General features: G+C 50.4%; 1 protein-coding gene across 1 annotated transcript in view; it reads right to left on the bottom strand.

The window, feature by feature from the left end:
• Positions 1 to 19,307, bottom strand: part of LOC137528217 (cytochrome P450 2A6-like) — an 87,349-nt gene that overhangs the window by 37,399 nt on the left and 30,643 nt on the right. The window contains exon 4 of the mRNA XM_068249489.1: positions 4,335 to 4,495. Coding sequence (XP_068105590.1) covers positions 4,335 to 4,495 — 161 coding nt within the window. The remainder of the gene's footprint in view (positions 1 to 4,334; positions 4,496 to 19,307) is intronic.

Here is a 19,307-nt window from a genome sequence, read left to right as displayed (position 1 = left end):
CACTTAACCGCTTCTGGATGTTGGTAATTGAAATCTATGCCCTGTTTGGAACCTGTTATCGCTGCCAAGGCGTAGATTTCAATCACATTGGCTCACAGTGATTACAAGGCCAGGAGACAATGAAATCGGCTCCTGACCGGCTCATGAAGCTCTGCTGTCATAGCAGAGCAATGGCAGAGCAAGTGGCAGAAGAGCAGCATGAACGGCTAGAGTGACAGGTCCGTGACGTCGCTGAGAACCATTTTTGTACCAGAAAGTCTCTGGTCCATAAGAGGCCACAGACTGCTGGTACTTAAAGGGATCCTTAAGCCTAGAAAATAAAAAATAAATTTTACTCTCCTGGAGCTTCTACCAGCCCCGTGCAGCTGTCCCATGCCCTCGCAGTCACGATCGAAACCTCCTGTCCGCCGCCGCCAACTACTTTCATTTTCGTCTGACAGGCTTACTGCACCTGCACAGGCCTGGCCACACATCTCCTTCTACGCGTTCCCGTCTGCAATAGTGCACTGCGCAGGTCTTGCCACACGTCTCCTTCTACGCATTCCCGTCCGCAATAGCCTAGAAAAAAAATCAGTTTTACTCACCTGGGGCTTCTACCAGCCCCCTGCAGCTGTCCCAAGCTCTCGCAGTCACGATCAAAACCTCCCGTCCCCCGCTGCCAGCTACTTTCATTTTCGGCCTACAGTCTTACTGCACCTACGCAGGCTGGGCACATGTCTCCTTCTACGTGTTCCTGTCCGCAATAGTGCACTGCGCAGGCCTGGCCATACGTCTCCTTCTACGCGTTCCCGCCCGCAATAGTGCACTGCGCAGGCCTGGCCACACATCTTCTACGTGTTCCTGTCTGTAATAGTGCACTGCGCAATCCTGGCCACACGTCTCCTTCTATGCGTTCCCGTCCACAATAGTGCACTGCGTAGGCCTGGCCACACGTCTCCTTCTACGTGTTCCTGTCTGTAATAGTGCACTGCGCAGGCCTGGCCATACGTCTCCTTCTACGCGTTCCCGTCCGCAATAGTGCACTGTGCAGGCCTGGCCACATGTCTCCTTCTACGCTTTCCCATCCGCAATAGTGCACTGTGCAGGCCTGGCCATACGTCTCCTTCTACGCGTTCCAGTCCGCAATAGTGCACTGCGCAGGCCTGGCCACACGTCTCCTTCTACATGTTCCCGCCCGCAATAGAGCACTGCGCAGGCCTGGCCACACGTCTCCTATGTGTTCCTGTCTGTAATAGTGCACTGCGCAATCTTGGCCACACGTCTCCTTCCACGCGTTCCCGTCCGCAATAGTACACTGCGCAGGCCTAGCTACACGTCTCCTTCTACGCGTTCCCGTCCGCAATAGTGCATTGTGCAGGCCTGGCTAGACGTCTCCTTCTACACGTTCCTGTCCGCAATAGTGCACTGCGCAGGCCTGGCCAGACGTCTCCTTCTACACTTTACCGCCTGCAATAGTGCACTGCACAGGCCTGGCCACACATCTCCTTCTACGCGTTACCGTCCGCAATAATGCACTGCGCAGACCTGGCCACACGTCTCCTTCTACGCGTTCCCGTCTGCAATAATGCACTGCGCGGGCCTGGCCACACGTCTCCTGCTGCGCGTTCCCGTCCGCAATAGTGCACTGTGCAGGCCTGGCCGGGAATCTCCTTCTACACGTTCCCGTCTGCATTAGTGCACTGCGCAGGCCTGGCCACTTGTCTCCTTTTATGCGTTCCCGTCTGCAATAGTGCACTGCGCAGGCCTGGCCAGACGTCTCCTTCTACACGTTCCCGTCCGCAATAGTGCACTGCGCAGGCCTGGCCAGACGTCTCCTTCTACACTTTCCCGTCTGCAATAGTGCACTGCACAGGCCTGGCCACACGTCTCCTTCTACGCGTTACCGTCCTCAATAATGCACTGCGCAGGCCTGGCCGCACGTCTCCTTCTACGCGTTCCCGTCCGCAATAGTGCACTGCGCAGGCCTGGCCAGACGTCTCCTTCTACATGTTCCCGTCCGCAATAGTGCACTGCGCAGGCCTGGCCACACGTCTCCTACGCGTTCACGTCTGCAATAGTGCACTGCACAGGCCTGGCCATACGTCTCCTTCTACGCGTTCCGGTCTGCAATAATGCACTGCGCAGGCCTGGCCACACGTCTCCTTCTACACGTTCCAGTCCGCAATAGTGCACTGCGCAGGCCTGGCCACACGTCTCCTACGTGTTCACGTCTGCAATAGGGCACTGCGCAGGCCTGGCCACACGTCTCCTTCTGTGTGTTCCGGTCCGCAATAGTGCACTGCGCAGGCCTGGCCACACGTCTCCTTCTACGCGTTCCCGTCCGCAATAGTGCACTGCGCAAGCCGGGACACACGTCTCCTTCTACACGTTCCCGTCCGCAATAGTGCACTGCGCAGGCCTGGCCACACGTCTCCTTCTACGCGTTCCCGTCCGCAATAGTGCACTGCGCAGGCCTGGCCACACGTCTCCTTCTACGCGTTCCCGTCCACAGTAGCACCATGCGCAATTCTGGCCACACATCTCCTTCTACACGTTCCCGTCCGCAATAGTGCACTGCGCAGGCCTGGCCACACGTCTCCTTCTACGCGTTCCCGTCCGCAATAATGCACTGCGCAGGCCTGGCCACACGTCTCCTTCTATGCGTTCCCATCTGCAATAGTGCCATGCGCAGACGCAGGACACTTTTGTGGACGGGAACGCTTAGAAGGCTACGCGTGGCCAGGCCTGTAGGTCCTGTCGGTGAAGTGAAAGTAACTGACGGCGTGAGACAGGAGGATCCGATCGTGACTGCAAGGGCACAGGATGGCTGCAGGGGGCTGGTAGAAGACCCAGGTGAGTAAAACTGATATTTTTTTCTAGGCTTAAGTGTCTCTTTAAGTGGTTAATGTTCCCTTTAAAGATTAAAAACCACTTGAAATAAGATAAACTAGAAATAAGTAGCCATACTATACTTGTCGCAACACCCATTCATTACTGCAGTGCTTCTCACAACATTGTGCAGTGGAATAGGCAGTAGGTGGCATAGTGGGAAGTACTCTCACTTCGACTCAAGTTGGGTTTGGTTTCCAGTCTAGACACTATCTGTGTGGAATTTGTATGTTCTTTCCATGTCTGCCTGGGTTTCCTGTGGGAACTTTATTTTAACTCCTCAACACAAAAACATGCATACAGTTAAAGGGGAACTGAAGAGAGAGGTATATGGAGGCTGTCATGTTTATTTCCTTTTAAGCAATACCAGTTGCCAGGCAGCCCTGCTGATCCTCTGCCTCTAATACAATTAACCATAGCCCCTGAACAAGCATACAGCAGATCAGGTTTTTCAGTGGTTTAGACTTTAAAGTCAGGGTAAGGGTTTTTTCGCCTTCCTCTGGATCAACAGGGATATGTGAGGGAGCAGGCTGGTGTTGTACTTTATACTGGTTGAACGCGATGGACGTATGTCTTTTTTCAACCAAAATAACTATGTAACTATGTACGATCTGACAAGACTAGCTGCATGCTTGTTTCTGGTTTTATTCCGATACTACTGCAGAGAAATAGACCAGCAGGGCTGCCAGGTAACTGGTATTGATTAAAAGGAAATAAACATGACAGCCTCCATATAGCTCTTTCTTCAGTTCCCCTTTAAAGCGGAATATAACCCTCCCTTTCAACTTTGCTCTAAAACATTATTTACAGCATAATATATGCAACCCGCATTTTTTTTTACTAGACCAGCATTGGAAGGGTTACACACAGAGCTTTAAAGTTTCTGGAGAGAACTGCTCCTGCAGCTGAAGTTTAGATAGATACATTCTGTTTACTTAAATGTAACAAGTGTGGAATGTGACTCACTCTCTCTAACTGTGCAGGAGCTGGAGGACAGCCAAAGAGTGTGTAACATTCCTCACTTGTTACATTCTGTTGACTTAAATGTATCTATCTAAACTTCGGCTGGGGGAGCAGTTCTCTCCATGGAACGTTAAAGCTCTGTGTGTAACCCTTCCAATGCTGGTCTAGTAAAAAAAAAATGTTGGTTGCATATAATATGCTGTAAATAATGTTTTAGAGTAAAGTTGAAATGCAGGGTTATATTCCGCTTTAAGTTTATTGGCTTGCTCCGTAGGAAACTGACAGAAACGGACTCTACACAATGGCAGGGGTGGTGGCAGACCATGGCCGAGGTTCCCACACATATAACCAGGGTAGCATAAGAAGAGTACTGAACATACTCTAAGTAGATCCTACTCTATGCACTTTGAGTCTTAAAAGAGACAGGGTACAAGTGCTTTACAAATGTCAGCTTATTTCAACCTTGGATTAGAACCTTTCATCCTTGGAAAAAAAAATCTTACCTGGCCCCAGGTAGATGAAACAATATTAAAAGCTGTTCTTAAATCCTGCAAAATACTCATCCATTCTTTGTCATGGTAGTCGTAACGCTTGCCCATCAGTATACTAGCTAGGATATTGGATGAGGCACAGCTCAAGACGATGCTGGGGTCCACTGGTTGCTCTAGGAAGATAAAAGAGTTTAATTAATGAAAATACATCTTCCCTATGCATTGAAATACGATAACAGAGGCGCCAAGCAGAATAAAATTAGTTAAAATTGTTAAAAAGGGGGAAGTGGGTGGACTCACCTCCCTTCTGAAAAAAAGGCCGGACAATGGACAGGTTACTTACAGTCTAAAGTAACATTTATTAGTAACTCCAAAAGTGCAACACGTTTCACGGGTAACAGTCCCGCATCTTCAGGCAAACGAGGTTCATGACCTGATTTTGCACCCTCCAAATAATCGTTTGCCTGAAGAAGCGGGACTGTTACCCGTGAAACGTGTTGCACTTTTAGAGTTACTAATAAATGTTACTTTAGACTGTATTTAACAATTTTAACTAATTTTAGAGTTACTAATAAATGTTACTTTAGACTGTATTTAACAATTTTAACTAATTTTATTCTGCTTGGCGCCTCTGTTATCGTATTTCAATATTATCTAGTCCACCCTTGGTGGAGGGGTGTATCCCCATTTTCTCCTATCTACAGAGAGCGACTTTTTAACCTGAGCGGGGTCAGGTTACAATTCTCCCCGCCGGCCTTTCCAGTGGTTGCCTTTGTGGCGACCCATCCTTGTGAGTATAATCATCTCATTTATTCACAACAGATCTCTCCATATTAACATACTGCACCATATTGGGCTCTCGGTTTCTCCCCCATTTTCAATCTTCCCTATGCAGTCTCTGCAGAGTTCTAGGTTCACATTTCAGCCAGGAAACTATTTACATGACAGTTTGTAGCTGATCCCTTTGTTTGTGTGGCTTCATGCACTCTGATTTCCCACATGTCAAATGCCTACTGGAAACTTAATTGGTTTCTCCAAAGAGGTGTTTGACCTGGTAGAGGCATAAGGCTGTGACTATGGTAAAGACTATATTGTGACCTCCTCTGAAGCCGAAACAGGAAAAAGAGCGCAGGAGCCCCATAGGTACATCATTTGCGGCAAAGAAGGGAAATTTTGGCATCGGCATGCTTCGGTGCTCGCTATCAGACAGGCACCTCCAGGCACTGAAATTTACCTTCTGTGCTGCAAATCGCGGCTTTAATAATGGGCATGATGTGCGGCAAAGAAGGTAAATTTGGGCACCCCGGAGGCTCCGCACCCTCTATGCAATGCCACAATTTGCAAATCAGCATACCTCAGCACCAGCAATTACCTTCTTTGTCGCAAATCCCAGCTTTGCAGTGGGGGTAGGTTAAGATTAGTGTTGGGCGAACAGTGTTCGCCACTGTTCGGGTTCTGCAGAACATCACCCTGTTCGGGTGATGTTCGGGTTCGGCCGAACACCTGATGGTGTTCGGCCAAACTGTTCGGCCATATGGCCGAACTAAGAGCGCATGGCCGAACGTTACCCGAACGTTCGGCTAGCGCTGTGATTGGCCGAACGGGTCACGTGTAGTGTTGGGCGAACATCTAGATGTTCGGGTTTGGGCCAAACATGGCCGAACTCCGAACATAATGGAAGTCAATGGGGACCCGAACTTTCGTGCTTTGTAAAGCCACCTTATATGCTACATACCCCAAATTTACAGGGTATGTGCACCTTGGGAGTGGGTACAAGAGGAAAAATTTTTTAGCAAAAAGAGCTTATAGTTTTTGAGAAAATCGATTTTAAAGTTTCAAAGGGAAAACTGTCTTTTAAATGCGGGAAATGTCTGTTTTCTTTGCACAGGTAACATGCTTTTTGTCGGCATGCAGTCATAAATGTAATACATATAAGAGGTTCCAGGAAAAGGGACCGGTAACGCTAACCCAGCAGCAGCACACGTGATGGAACAGGAGGAGGGTGGCGCAGGAGGAGAAGGCCACGCTTTGAGACACAACAATCCAGGCCTTGCATGAGGACAAGAAGCGTGCGGATAGCAATTTGCATTTTGTCGCCATGCAGTCATAAATGTAATACAGATGAGAGGCAGGGCCGTATCTCTTAAGAGGCACCCGTGGGCCGGTGCCATGGGCGGCCCCTGGGGGGGGGGCGGCCTCCTATATGGTGTGTCATTTAATGTATTTAAAAATTTTCCTCTGGTCCCCTGGAGTGGACCTCTGGATTATTATTATTTTTTAAGGGAGGGGGGGAGGGGGGGAGGGGGGGGGGGGTTGGGGACGAGTCTGGTCCAGCCCAGGGTAGCTGCAGCTGGCACCTGCCCTCCCCATCCATGCCTGGCAGTGGTTTAGTCCCGATCTCCTCTTCAGCGGGGCTGAGCCTGTGAGTGAGTGTGTGACGCACACCACTGGCCAGTGCAGGCGGCAGGGTCGGAAGTGCGACCTGAAGCTGCATAATTCATTTCCTGACAGCTTAGCAGGCATCACGTCTAAAATGACTCTGCAAGGGTCCCTGTCTTGCCTGATGTCTGCAGCTTTTCTGCGCAGCGTCAGGTTTTCTCCCTCAATCCAGCCTCCTGCCTCATCAAGCTCAAGGGGAGAGGGACACTGGCTGCACAAACATCACGGGCACTCTCTATGGTAAGATGACACCTCCTCTCCACTTCATTTGCCTTATCTGCCTGTCACATGTCAGCCCTGATCACACAGTCCAGCATCTCTCTGTCTCTAGTGTGTAACCCTTTCACTGCTGGTGTACGCTGATTTACCTAGCTGCAGCACTGATACTACTACCTAAACTGGGGACACCTATGTACCTACTATCTAACTGGGGACACCTATATACCTACTATCTAACTGGGGACACCTATATACCTACCTACTATCTAACTGGGGACAGCTATATATCTACTATCTAACTGGGGACACCTATATACCTACTATCTAACTGGGGACACCTATATACCTACTATCTAACTGGGGACACCTATATACCTACTATCTAACTGGGGACACCTATATACCTACTATCTAACTGGGGACACCTATATACCTACTATCTAACTGGGGACACCTATATACCTACTATCTAACTGGGGACACCTATATACCTACTTTCTAACTGGGGACACCTATGTACCTACTATCTAACTGGGGACACCTATATACCTACCTACTATCTAACTGGGGACACCTATATACCTACTATCTAACTGGGGACACCTATATACCTACCTACTATCTAACTGGGGACACCTATATACCTACCTACTATCTAACTGGGGACACCTATATACCTACCTACTATCTAACTGGGGACACCTATATACCTACCTACTATCTAACTGGGGACACCTATATACCTACCTACTATCTAACTGGGGACACCTATATACCTACCTACTATCTAACTGGGGACACCTATATACCTACCTACTATCTAACTGGGGACACCTATATACCTACTATCTAACTGGGGACACCTATATACCTACTATCTAACTGGGGACAGCTATATACCTACTATCTAACTGGGGACACCTATATACCTATAACCTAAACTGGGGACATTTTCTGCTGAAATACTGCCCACGTTGTGATTGTTTTCTGTTGAAATGATGCGCACATTGGGATTATTCTCTGCTGAAATGTTGCCCTCATTGGGATTATTCTCTGGTGAAATGTTGCCCACATTGCGATTATTCTCTGGTGAAATGTTGCACTCACTGCGATTATTCTCTGGTGAAATGTTGCACTCACTGCGATTATTCTCTGGTGAAATGTTGCACTCATTGGGCTCTATTCTCAAAGACTTCCCGCATGCGGTAAAGTACATGCGGGAAGTTTGCACCCAAAATACCGTCAAGTTGGAATTCTCAAAATGTTCCGCATGTTTTTTCCGCATGCGGAAAAAGTGTGGTAAAAGTGCGGGATTCATGCGGAAAAATTTCCGCAAAAGTCGGTATTTTCCGCAATAAAAGATCAATTCTCAAAAATGTTCAAGCGCATCATTTCGTCGTTAATTACCGGTTTTTTTTTTAATCACCTACAAGTAGTAGGTGATATATTCCGCATCCCATTGACTTTAATGAAGTGTGGAGGCTTAAAGGACTTCCGAGGCCAAAATCGAGGCCCAAAACGTAAAAAAAGTTAGCTACCTTCATGACTTTGTAAGGCACGGAGGACGCCGTCCGCGCCCTCCGTGCCGTTCCGCCTGGTCCCCTCTGCTGAATAGCCCCCCGAAAGGCTGCGACCCCACGGTCCGGGTCGGCATCTTCTGCCTCCATAAAGATGGCCGCCGGAGCTGCCACGGTTGCGCAGTCCGCATAACGGCTACTGCGGCTGCGCAGCTCTAGGGCCAACCCTCCGATCCACGCTGCCTGTTACGTGATCGGGGGGTTGGCCCTAGAGCTGCGCAGCCGCAGTAGCCGTTATGCGGACTGCGCAGCCGTGGCCAGCTCCGGCGGCCATCTTTATGGAGGCAGAAGATGCCGACCCGGACCGTGGGGTCGCAGCCTTTCGGGGGGCTATTCAGCAGAGGGGACCAGGCGGAACGGCACGGAGGGCGCGGACGGCGTCCTCCGTGCCTTACAAAGTCATGAAGGTAGCTAACTTTTTTTACGTTTTGGGCCCCGATTTTGGCCTCGGAAGTCCTTTAAGGGCTGTGCTTGGTGGACTTTAACGTTTTTTTTTTTTAAACACTTTTTCATGCGACCTTTTTACCGCATGATTTCCGCATGAATAATGACTGTTTCCGCATCTTTTTTCCCCGCATGCGGAAAACATGCGGAAAATATTAGTGAATGTGGAAAAAATGTGGAGTTTACCGCTGGCGGGAATATAGCGGTAACATTTTGCTGAAAATTTGGCTCTTTGAGAATAGAGCCTGGTGAAATGTTGCCCTCATTGCGATTATTCTCTGGTGAAATGTTGCCCTCATTGCGATTATTCTCTGGTGAAATGTTGCCCTCATTGCGATTATTCTCTGGTGAAATGTTGCCCTCATTGCGATTATTCTCTGGTGAAATGTTGCCCTCATTGCGATTATTCTCTGGTGAAATGTTGCCCTCATTGCGATTATTCTCTGGTGAAATGTTGCCCTCATTGCGGTTTTTCTCTGGTGAAATGTTGCCCTCATTGCGGTTATTTTATGGTGAAATGTTGCCCCATTACAATTATTTGGCACCTATGGGGGGGACCCCATCCAAATTTTCGCAAGGGGGCCCAGCAGGGGCGTAACTAGAAGTCACTGGGCCCCCCTGCAAAACTTTGGATGGGGCCCGCCTACCCCCTCACTTTCTGCACAGGTAACCGGAGAACCAATGTTAATCAATTGGCTAGTGCACACTTGAATGTGTTTTCCCCATGCAGATAAAAACAGAGAGCAGCAAACCACTGCACGCATTTTCTCTATCAATTACATTAGCTCCTGTGATAAAAATTGCATGTTTTCACACATACAGACACACATCGTGTGCAGAAAACACATACAGAAAACGGACTAAGGCCCAGTGCACACCGAGCGGTTTTTGGAGCGATCCGCCGGCCGCATCCGCCTCTAAAAACGCTTGTCTAATGTATTGCAATGGGATGGTGCACACCGGCGGTTTGCGGTTTTTGCCAAGCCGCAAACGCGCCTCCTGCTGCGCGTTTGCGGTTTTCGGAAGCGTTTCGTCCTCAATGTAAAGTATAAGAAAAACGCAAACCGCTCTGAAAATCGCTAATTCAGAGCGGTTTGCCAGGCATTTTTGTTACAGTAGCTGTTCAGTAACAGCTTTTACTGTAACAATATGTGTAATCTGCTACACAAAAACGCACGCAAAACCGCTAGGTATGTTTAGAAAACCTCTCTAAACATACCTAGAATCGCTCTGAAATCAGCTCCCAAAACCGCTAGCGTATTGCGGATCTGCTAGCGGTTTTGGTGTGCACTGGGCCATACAGTATGCTCCCAGCCTCAGCTTATTACACTCACGCTGTCAGTCTCTGATGGAGCAGAACTGGCTCTGCAAACTTCTCCAGCATCACTATAGTACACATCATTTCGGGAGGGGTAGAGGTTGGTGGCTGGGCGCTGTACACAAGAGCCTGCTACATACTGAATAGGGACTGTCTACAAATCTTTGTATGATTCTTTATCAGTAGCTGAGCAGATGCAGTCATTAGAACAATTGTGCAGAGTGCAGAAAGTTTTTTTTTTTTTTCTCTCCGTGCCATTACTTGTCAGTGTCTCAGGACAGGGAAAATAAACCTCTCCCCCCATGGGGCCCCCTGTGGCTTCATCCCTTGCAGGGTCTATTGTTACACCCCTGGGGCCCAGTGATTTCTAGTTACGCCCCTGACTACTACCTAAACTGGGGATACCTATAGACCTGGCCATCTATACTGGGGACACCTATAGTATCCAACACACACAAGCAATAGAACACAGCAGTACATGCATCCAGCTACATTTGAAATTGGTCAGCAGGTGCTCGTCAGCCAATCAGGATGCACTGTCATACACCCCTTACCCGCCATACCACATCTAGCAGCCATTAGCATTCAGGTGGGAGGCTTCAGTTGGACGCCATCGCAAGATTGCGTCGCTAGCAGGACCGCCCCGTGCAGGCATTCCTCCCACAGGGGTCCCTCCCTAACCGCTCACCTGTCCGCCATGTCCTAGAGCTGAAAGAAAACGTTTAAAAACACACGATTGGTTCACATGATGGCCAGGGGCCCCGGGCCCCTCTCACTGGCCGGGGCCCCAAGGCCAACACGCGATACCTGGAGGGGAGTGCAGGTGGGCCTGGACCTCTCACACCCAGGCTCTGGACCTCTCACATCCAGAAAACCCACCAACACTGCCTCCATACTGAATGCTAAATCCAACACACACAAGCAATAGAACACAGCAGTACATGCATCCAGCTACATTTGAAATTGGTCAGCAGGTGCTCGTCAGCCAATCAGGATGCACTGTCATACACCCCTTACCCGCCATACCACATCTAGCAGCCATTAGCATTCAGGTGGGAGGCTTCAGTTGGACGCCATCGCAAGATTGCGTCGCTAGCAGGACCGCCCCGTGCAGGCATTCCTCCCACAGGGGTCCCTCCCTAACCGCTCACCTGTCCGCCATGTCCTAGAGCTGAAAGAAAACGTTTAAAAACACACGATTGGTTCACATGATGGCCAGGGGCCCCGGGCCGCTCTCACTGGCCGGGGCCCCAAGGCCAACACGCGATACCTGGAGGGGAGTGCAGGTGGGCCTGGACCTCTCACACCCAGGCTCTGGACCTCTCACATCCAGAAAACCCACCAACACTGCCTCCATACTGAATGCTAAATCCAACACACACAAGCAATAGAACACAGCAGTACATGCATCCAGCTACATTTGAAATTGGTCAGCAGGTGCTCGTCAGCCAATCAGGATGCACTGTCATACACCCCTTACCCGCCATACCACATCTAGCAGCCATTAGCATTCAGGTGGGAGGCTTCAGTTGGACGCCATCGCAAGATTGCGTCGCTAGCAGGACCGCCCCGTGCAGGCATTCCTCCCACAGGGGTCCCTCCCTAACCGCTCACCTGTCCGCCATGTCCTAGAGCTGAAAGAAAACGTTTAAAAACACACGATTGGTTCACATGATGGCCAGGGGCCCCGGGCCGCTCTCACTGGCCGGGGCCCCAAGGCCAACACGCGATACCTGGAGGGGAGTGCAGGTGGGCCTGGACCTCTCACACCCAGGCTCTGGACCTCTCACATCCAGAAAACCCACCAACACTGCCTCCATACTGAATGCTAAATCCAACACACACAAGCAATAGAACACAGCAGTACATGCATCCAGCTACATTTGAAATTGGTCAGCAGGTGCTCGTCAGCCAATCAGGATGCACTGTCATACACCCCTTACCCGCCATACCACATCTAGCAGCCATTAGCATTCAGGTGGGAGGCTTCAGTTGGACGCCATCGCAAGATTGCGTCGCTAGCAGGACCGCCCCGTGCAGGCATTCCTCCCACAGGGGTCCCTCCCTAACCGCTCACCTGTCCGCCATGTCCTAGAGCTGAAAGAAAACGTTTAAAAACACACGATTGGTTCACATGATGGCCAGGGGCCCCGGGCCCCTCTCACTGGCCGGGGCCCCAAGGCCAACACGCGATACCTGGAGGGGAGTGCAGGTGGGCCTGGACCTCTCACACCCAGGCTCTGGACCTCTCACATCCAGAAAACCCACCAACACTGCCTCCATACTGAATGCTAAATCCAACACACACAAGCAATAGAACACAGCAGTACATGCATCCAGCTACATTTGAAATTGGTCAGCAGGTGCTCGTCAGCCAATCAGGATGCACTGTCATACACCCCTTACCCGCCATACCACATCTAGCAGCCATTAGCATTCAGGTGGGAGGCTTCAGTTGGACGCCATCGCAAGATTGCGTCGCTAGCAGGACCGCCCCGTGCAGGCATTCCTCCCACAGGGGTCCCTCCCTAACCGCTCACCTGTCCGCCATGTCCTAGAGCTGAAAGAAAACGTTTAAAAACACACGATTGGTTCACATGATGGCCAGGGGCCCCGGGCCCCTCTCACTGGCCGGGGCCCCAAGGCCAACACGCGATACCTGGAGGGGAGTGCAGGTGGGCCTGGACCTCTCACACCCAGGCTCTGGACCTCTCACATCCAGAAAACCCACCAACACTGCCTCCATACTGAATGCTAAATCCAACACACACAAGCAATAGAACACAGCAGTACATGCATCCAGCTACATTTGAAATTGGTAAGCAGGTGCTCGTCAGCCAATCAGGATGCACTGTCATACACCCCTTACCCGCCATACCACATCTAGCAGCCATTAGCATTCAGGTGGGAGGCTTCAGTTGGACGCCATCGCAAGATTGCGTCGCTAGCAGGACCGCCCCGTGCAGGCATTCCTCCCACAGGGGTCCCTCCCTAACCGCTCACCTGTCCGCCATGTCCTAGAGCTGAAAGAAAACGTTTAAAAACACACGATTGGTTCACATGATGGCCAGGGGCCCCGGGCCCCTCTCACTGGCCGGGGCCCCAAGGCCAACACGCGATACCTGGAGGGGAGTGCAGGTGGGCCTGGACCTCTCACACCCAGGCTCTGGACCTCTCACATCCAGAAAACCCACCAACACTGCCTCCATACTGAATGCTAAATCCAACACACACAAGCAATAGAACACAGCAGTACATGCATCCAGCTACATTTGAAATTGGTCAGCAGGTGCTCGTCAGCCAATCAGGATGCACTGTCATACACCCCTTACCCGCCATACCACATCTAGCAGCCATTAGCATTCAGGTGGGAGGCTTCAGTTGGACGCCATCGCAAGATTGCGTCGCTAGCAGGACCGCCCCGTGCAGGCATTCCTCCCACAGGGGTCCCTCCCTAACCGCTCACCTGTCCGCCATGCTAATGGCTGCTAGATGTGGTATGGCGGGTAAGGGGTGTATGACAGTGCATCCTGATTGGCTGACGAGCACCTGCTGACCAATTTCAAATGTAGCTGGATGCATGTACTGCTGTGTTCTATTGCTTGTGTGTGTTGGATTTAGCATTCAGTATGGAGGCAGTGTTGGTGGGTTTTCTGGATGTGAGAGGTCCAGAGCCTGGGTGTGAGAGGTCCAGGCCCACCTGCACTCCCCTCCAGGTATCGCGTGTTGGCCTTGGGGCCCCGGCCAGTGAGAGGGGCCCGGGGCCCCTGGCCATCATGTGAACCAATCGTGTGTTTTTAAACGTTTTCTTTCAGCTCTAGGACATGGCGGACAGGTGAGCGGTTAGGGAGGGACCCCTGTGGGAGGAATGCCTGCACGGGGCGGTCCTGCTAGCGACGCAATCTTGCGATGGCGTCCAACTGAAGCCTCCCACCTGAATGCTAATGGCTGCTAGATGTGGTATGGCGGGTAAGGGGTGTATGACAGTGCATCCTGATTGGCTGACGAGCACCTGCTGACCAATTTCAAATGTAGCTGGATGCATGTACTGCTGTGTTCTATTGCTTGTGTGTGTTGGATTTAGCATTCAGTATGGAGGCAGTGTTGGTGGGTTTTCTGGATGTGAGAGGTCCAGAGCCTGGGTGTGAGAGGTCCAGGCCCACCTGCACTCCCCTCCAGGTATCGCGTGTTGGCCTTGGGGCCCCGGCCAGTGAGAGGGGCCCGGGGCCCCTGGCCATCATGTGAACCAATCGTGTGTTTTTTTTTTACACCTATAGTATGTCTACATTGGGGACACCTATAGACATGGCTACTTTATACTGTACTTATACTAATTATTTATATAGCGTCAACATATTACACAGCACTGTACAGATTATGTATTGTCTTGTTACTAACTGTCCCACAGAGGGGCTCACAATCTAATCCCTACCATAGTCATATGTGTATGTATGTATTGTAGTCTAGGGCCAATTTTTTGGGGGAAGCCAATTAACTTATCTGTATCATATGGCATTGGGATGTGGGAGGAAACCAGAGTGTCTGAAGGAAACCCACACAGACACAGGGAGAACATACAAACTCGTTGCAGATGTTGACCTGGCTGAGATTCGAATCGGGAACCCAGCGCTGCAATGCGAGAGCACTAACCACTACGCCGCCATACTACTGTACTATATTGTACTGCCATCTTCAGCAGTACTTCACAGAGTACGTAGTCAGGTCACTGACTATCCTCTGAGGAGCTTACAATCTAATCCTGCCATATTCTAATGTTCTACCATATTATGTATTTATATAGCACTGGCATCTTCTGCAGCACTTTGCAGAGAACATAGTCATGTTACTGTCTTTTCTCAGGGGAGCTCACAATCTAATACCTACCACTATTTTGTGCGAGAGAACACTGGCTAATGTGTGTTGTTTTTTTGTTGTTGTTGTTTTTGGAGGGGGGGGGGGGGGGGGGGGGACATTTCCTACTTGCTTTTTTAGGGTCACTTTACTCATACCCGGGGAGAAAACATGGCCCCACCGACTTTGGGCTGCACTCTTACTAGGAAGTTTTAATTGGCCACACCCACTGTATGTTATGGACACGCCCACTGCATTATGTGGCCACGCCCATTTTTGGCAGCGGCGCACTCCGCGTGCCGCCGCCGACGCCCTCAGGGGGCGGGGGGGGGGGGGGCGCCATAGGTTTGGGGTGCCTAGGGGAGCCCAAACCCTAAATACAGGCCTGATGAGAGGTTCAATAAACAGGGACCGGAAACGCTAACCCATCACAGATGTTCATTGTTCATGTTACTTGGTTGGGGTCCGTGAGTGTTGCGTAGTCGTTTCCAATCCAGGATTGATTCATTTTAATTTGAGTCAGACGGTCTGCATTTTCTGTGGAGAGGCGGATACGCCGCCGATCTGTGACGATGCCTCCGGCAGCACTGAAACAGCGTTCCGACATAACGCTGGCTGCCGGGCAAGCCAGCACCTCTATTGCGTACATTGCCAGTTTGTGCCAGGTGTCTAGCTTCGATACCCAATAGTTGAAGGGTGCAGATGGATTGTTCAACACAGCTACGCCATCTGACATGTAGTCCTTGACCATCTTCTCCAGGCGATCGGTGTTGGAGGTGGATCTGCACGCTTGCTGTTCTGTGTGCTGCTGCATGGGTGTCAGAAAATTTTCCCACTCCAAGGACACTGCCGATACCATTCCCTTTTGGGCACTAGCTGCGGCTTGTGTTGTTTGCTGCCCTCCTGGTCGTCCTGGGTTTGCGGAAGTCAGTCTGTCGGCGTACAACTGGCTAGAGGAGGGGGAGGATGTCAATCTCCTCTCTAAAGTCTCCACAAGGGCCTGCTGGTATTCTTCCATTTTGACCTGTCTGGCTCTTTCTTCAAGCAGTTTTGGAACATTGTGTTTGTACCGTGGATCCAGAAGGGTATAAACCCAGTAATTGGTGTTGTCCAGAATGCGCACAATGCGTGGGTCGCGTTCAATGCAGTCCTAGGCCGAAGAGGTCATAGCCTAGGGTCACAAAACCTGTTTATTTGGGCAATTTCAATGGTGGCGAGTCTGACGTACATAAATCGCAGCAATGGCCGTTAGCAACGTCTGAATCTCACGAAATGTCTCATGCAGGTAGAAGACATATTGTTAGACTTGGGCTCCAAAGATGGGTTCCCTACATCTCTGCAAACCAGAGTTACAGGGCTCCAAATTTGGTAAAATCCCCCATAGGCTTTCATTGGGCCTCCTATTTACAGTTCCAAAATCTCACATCTTTTCAAAGGGCAATTACTCAGCAGTGGCAAATTTTCTAGCATTGTAGGGACCCTTAGGGGGAACATGACTGGTGAGTTTCGGGCCCCTAGGCCAAAGAGGTCATAGCCTAGGGTCACAAAAACCTGTTTATTTGGGCTATTTCAATGGTAGTGATGGTGGCGTACATAAATCTCAGCCATGGCCGTTAGCAACGTCTGAATCTCACGAAATGTCTCATGCAGGTAGAAGACATATTGTTAGACTTGGATTCCAAAGATGGGGTCCCTACATCTCTGCAAACCAGAGTTACAGGGGTCCAAAATTGGTAAAAAACCCCCATAGGCTTTCATTGGGCCTCCTATTTACCGTTCCAAAATCTCACACCATTTCAAAGGGCAATGGCTCAGCAGTGGCAAAACTCACCAGTCATGATCCCCCTAAGGGTCCCTACAATGCTAGAAAATTTGGTACTGCTGAGCCATTGCCCTTTGAAAAGATGTGAGATTTTGGAAAGTGAAATAGGGAGGCAATGAAATCCTATGGGGGATTTTACCAATTTTGGACCCCTGTAACTCTGGTTTGCAGAGATGTAGGGACCCCATCTTTGGAATCCAAGTCTAACAATATGTCTTCTACCTGCATGAGACATTTCGTGAGATTCAGACTTTGCTAACGGCCATTGCTGCGATTTATGTACGTCACCATCACTACCATTGAAATAGCCCAAATAAACAGGTTTTTGTGACCCTAGGCTATGACCTCTTTGGCCTAGGGGCCCGAAACTCACCAGTCATGTTCCCCCTAAGGGTCCCTACAATGCTAGAAAATTTGCCACTGCTGAGCCATTGCCCTTTGAAAAGATGTGAGATTTTGGAACTGTAAATAGGAGGCCCAATGAAAGCCTATGGGGGATTTTACCAAATTTGGAGCCCTGTAACTCTGGTTTGCAGAGATGTAGGGAACCCATCTTTGGAGCCCAAGTCTAACAATATGTCTTCTACCTGCATGAGACATTTCGTGAGATTCAGACGTTGCTAACGGCCATTGCTGCGATTTATGTACGTCAGACTCGCCACCATTGAAATTGCCCAAATAAACAGTTTTTGTGACCCTAGGCTATGACCTCTTCGGCCTAGGACTGCATTGAACGCGACCCACGCATTGTGCGCATTCTGGACAACACCAATTACTGGGTTTATACCCTTCTGGATCCACGGTACAAACACAATGTTCCAAACAGGGGCGTAACTAGGCCCCACCGGGCCCCCCTGCAGATTTTCTGAGCGGGCCCCCCCCCGCCCCCCCCCCCCGGGGCCCGCTCGCGGCCGTTTTGTGGGTGCTGGAGGGGTGGCAGCATGAGGGGAAAGCCTTGCCCACAGTCGGCGGGGAGAGGGGTAGTTCCCCCCTCTCCCTCACCTCGGGGCTCTCCCCTCTGCGCTCCCCTCCAGCTCGTAAGTGTCTGTGGGGCTGTGGTGGGCAGCGAGCGGCGGGCAGATACATACCTGCTTCCGTGCGTTCCATCGGAGACTTCTCCCTCTAGCGGCTGACGCCCCTGGTTCCAAAACTGCTTGAAGAAAGAGCCAGACAGGTCAAAATGGAAGAATACCAGCAGGCCCTTGTGGAGACTTTAGAGAATAGATTGACATCCTCCCCCTCCTCTAGCCAGTTGTACGCCGACAGACTGACTTCCGCAAACCCAGGACGACCAGGAGGGCAGCAAACAACACAAGCCGCAGCTAGTGCCCAAAAGGGAATGGTATCGGCAGTGTCCTTGGAGTGGGAACATTTTCTGACACCCATGCAGCAGCACACAGAACAGCAAGCGTGCAGATCCACCTCCAACACCGATCGCCTGGAGAAGATGGTCAAGGACTACATGTCAGATGGCGTAGCTGTGTTGAACAATCCATCTGCACCCTTCAACTATTGGGTATCGAAGCTAGACACCTGGCACAAACTGGCAATGTACGCAATAGAGGTGCTGGCTTGCCCGGCAGCCAGCGTTATGTCGGAACGCTGTTTCAGTGCTGCCGGAGGCATCGTCACAGATCGGCGGCGTATCCGCCTCTCCACAGAAAATGCAGACCGTCTGACTCAAATTAAAATGAATCAATCCTGGATTGGAAACGACTACGCAACACTCCCGGACCCCAACCAAGTAACATGAACAATGAACATCTGTGATGGGTTAGCGTTTCCGGTCCCTGTTTATTGAACCTCTTATCTGTATTACATTTATGACTGCATGGCGACAAAATGCAAATTGCTATCCGCACGCTTCTTGTCCTCATGCAAGGCCTGGGTTGTTGTGTCTCAAAGCGTGGCCTTCTCCTCCTGCGCCACCCTCCTCCTGTTCCATCACGTGTGCTGCTGCTGGGTTAGCGTTACCGGTCCCTTTTCCTGGAACCTCTTATATGTATTACATTTATGACTGCATGCCGACAAAAAGCATGTTACCTGTGCAAAGAAAACAGACATTTCCCGCATTTAAAAGACAGTTTTCCCTTTGAAACTTTAAAATCGATTTTCTCAAAAACTATAAGCTCTTTTTGCTAATTTTTTTTTCCTCTTGTACCCACTCCCAAGGTGCACATACCCTGTAAATTTGGGGTATGTAGCATGTAAGGAGGCTTTACAAAGCACAAAAGTTCGGGTCCCCATTGACTTCCATTATGTTCGGAGTTCGGGTCGAACACCCGAACATCGCGGCCATGTTCGGCCTGTTCGGC

The sequence above is a fragment of the Hyperolius riggenbachi genome, chromosome 8 (genome assembly GCF_040937935.1).
Source record: "Hyperolius riggenbachi isolate aHypRig1 chromosome 8, aHypRig1.pri, whole genome shotgun sequence".
Taxonomy (NCBI): domain Eukaryota; kingdom Metazoa; phylum Chordata; class Amphibia; order Anura; family Hyperoliidae; genus Hyperolius; species Hyperolius riggenbachi.
This window is presented reverse-complemented; position numbering and strand designations above follow the sequence as displayed.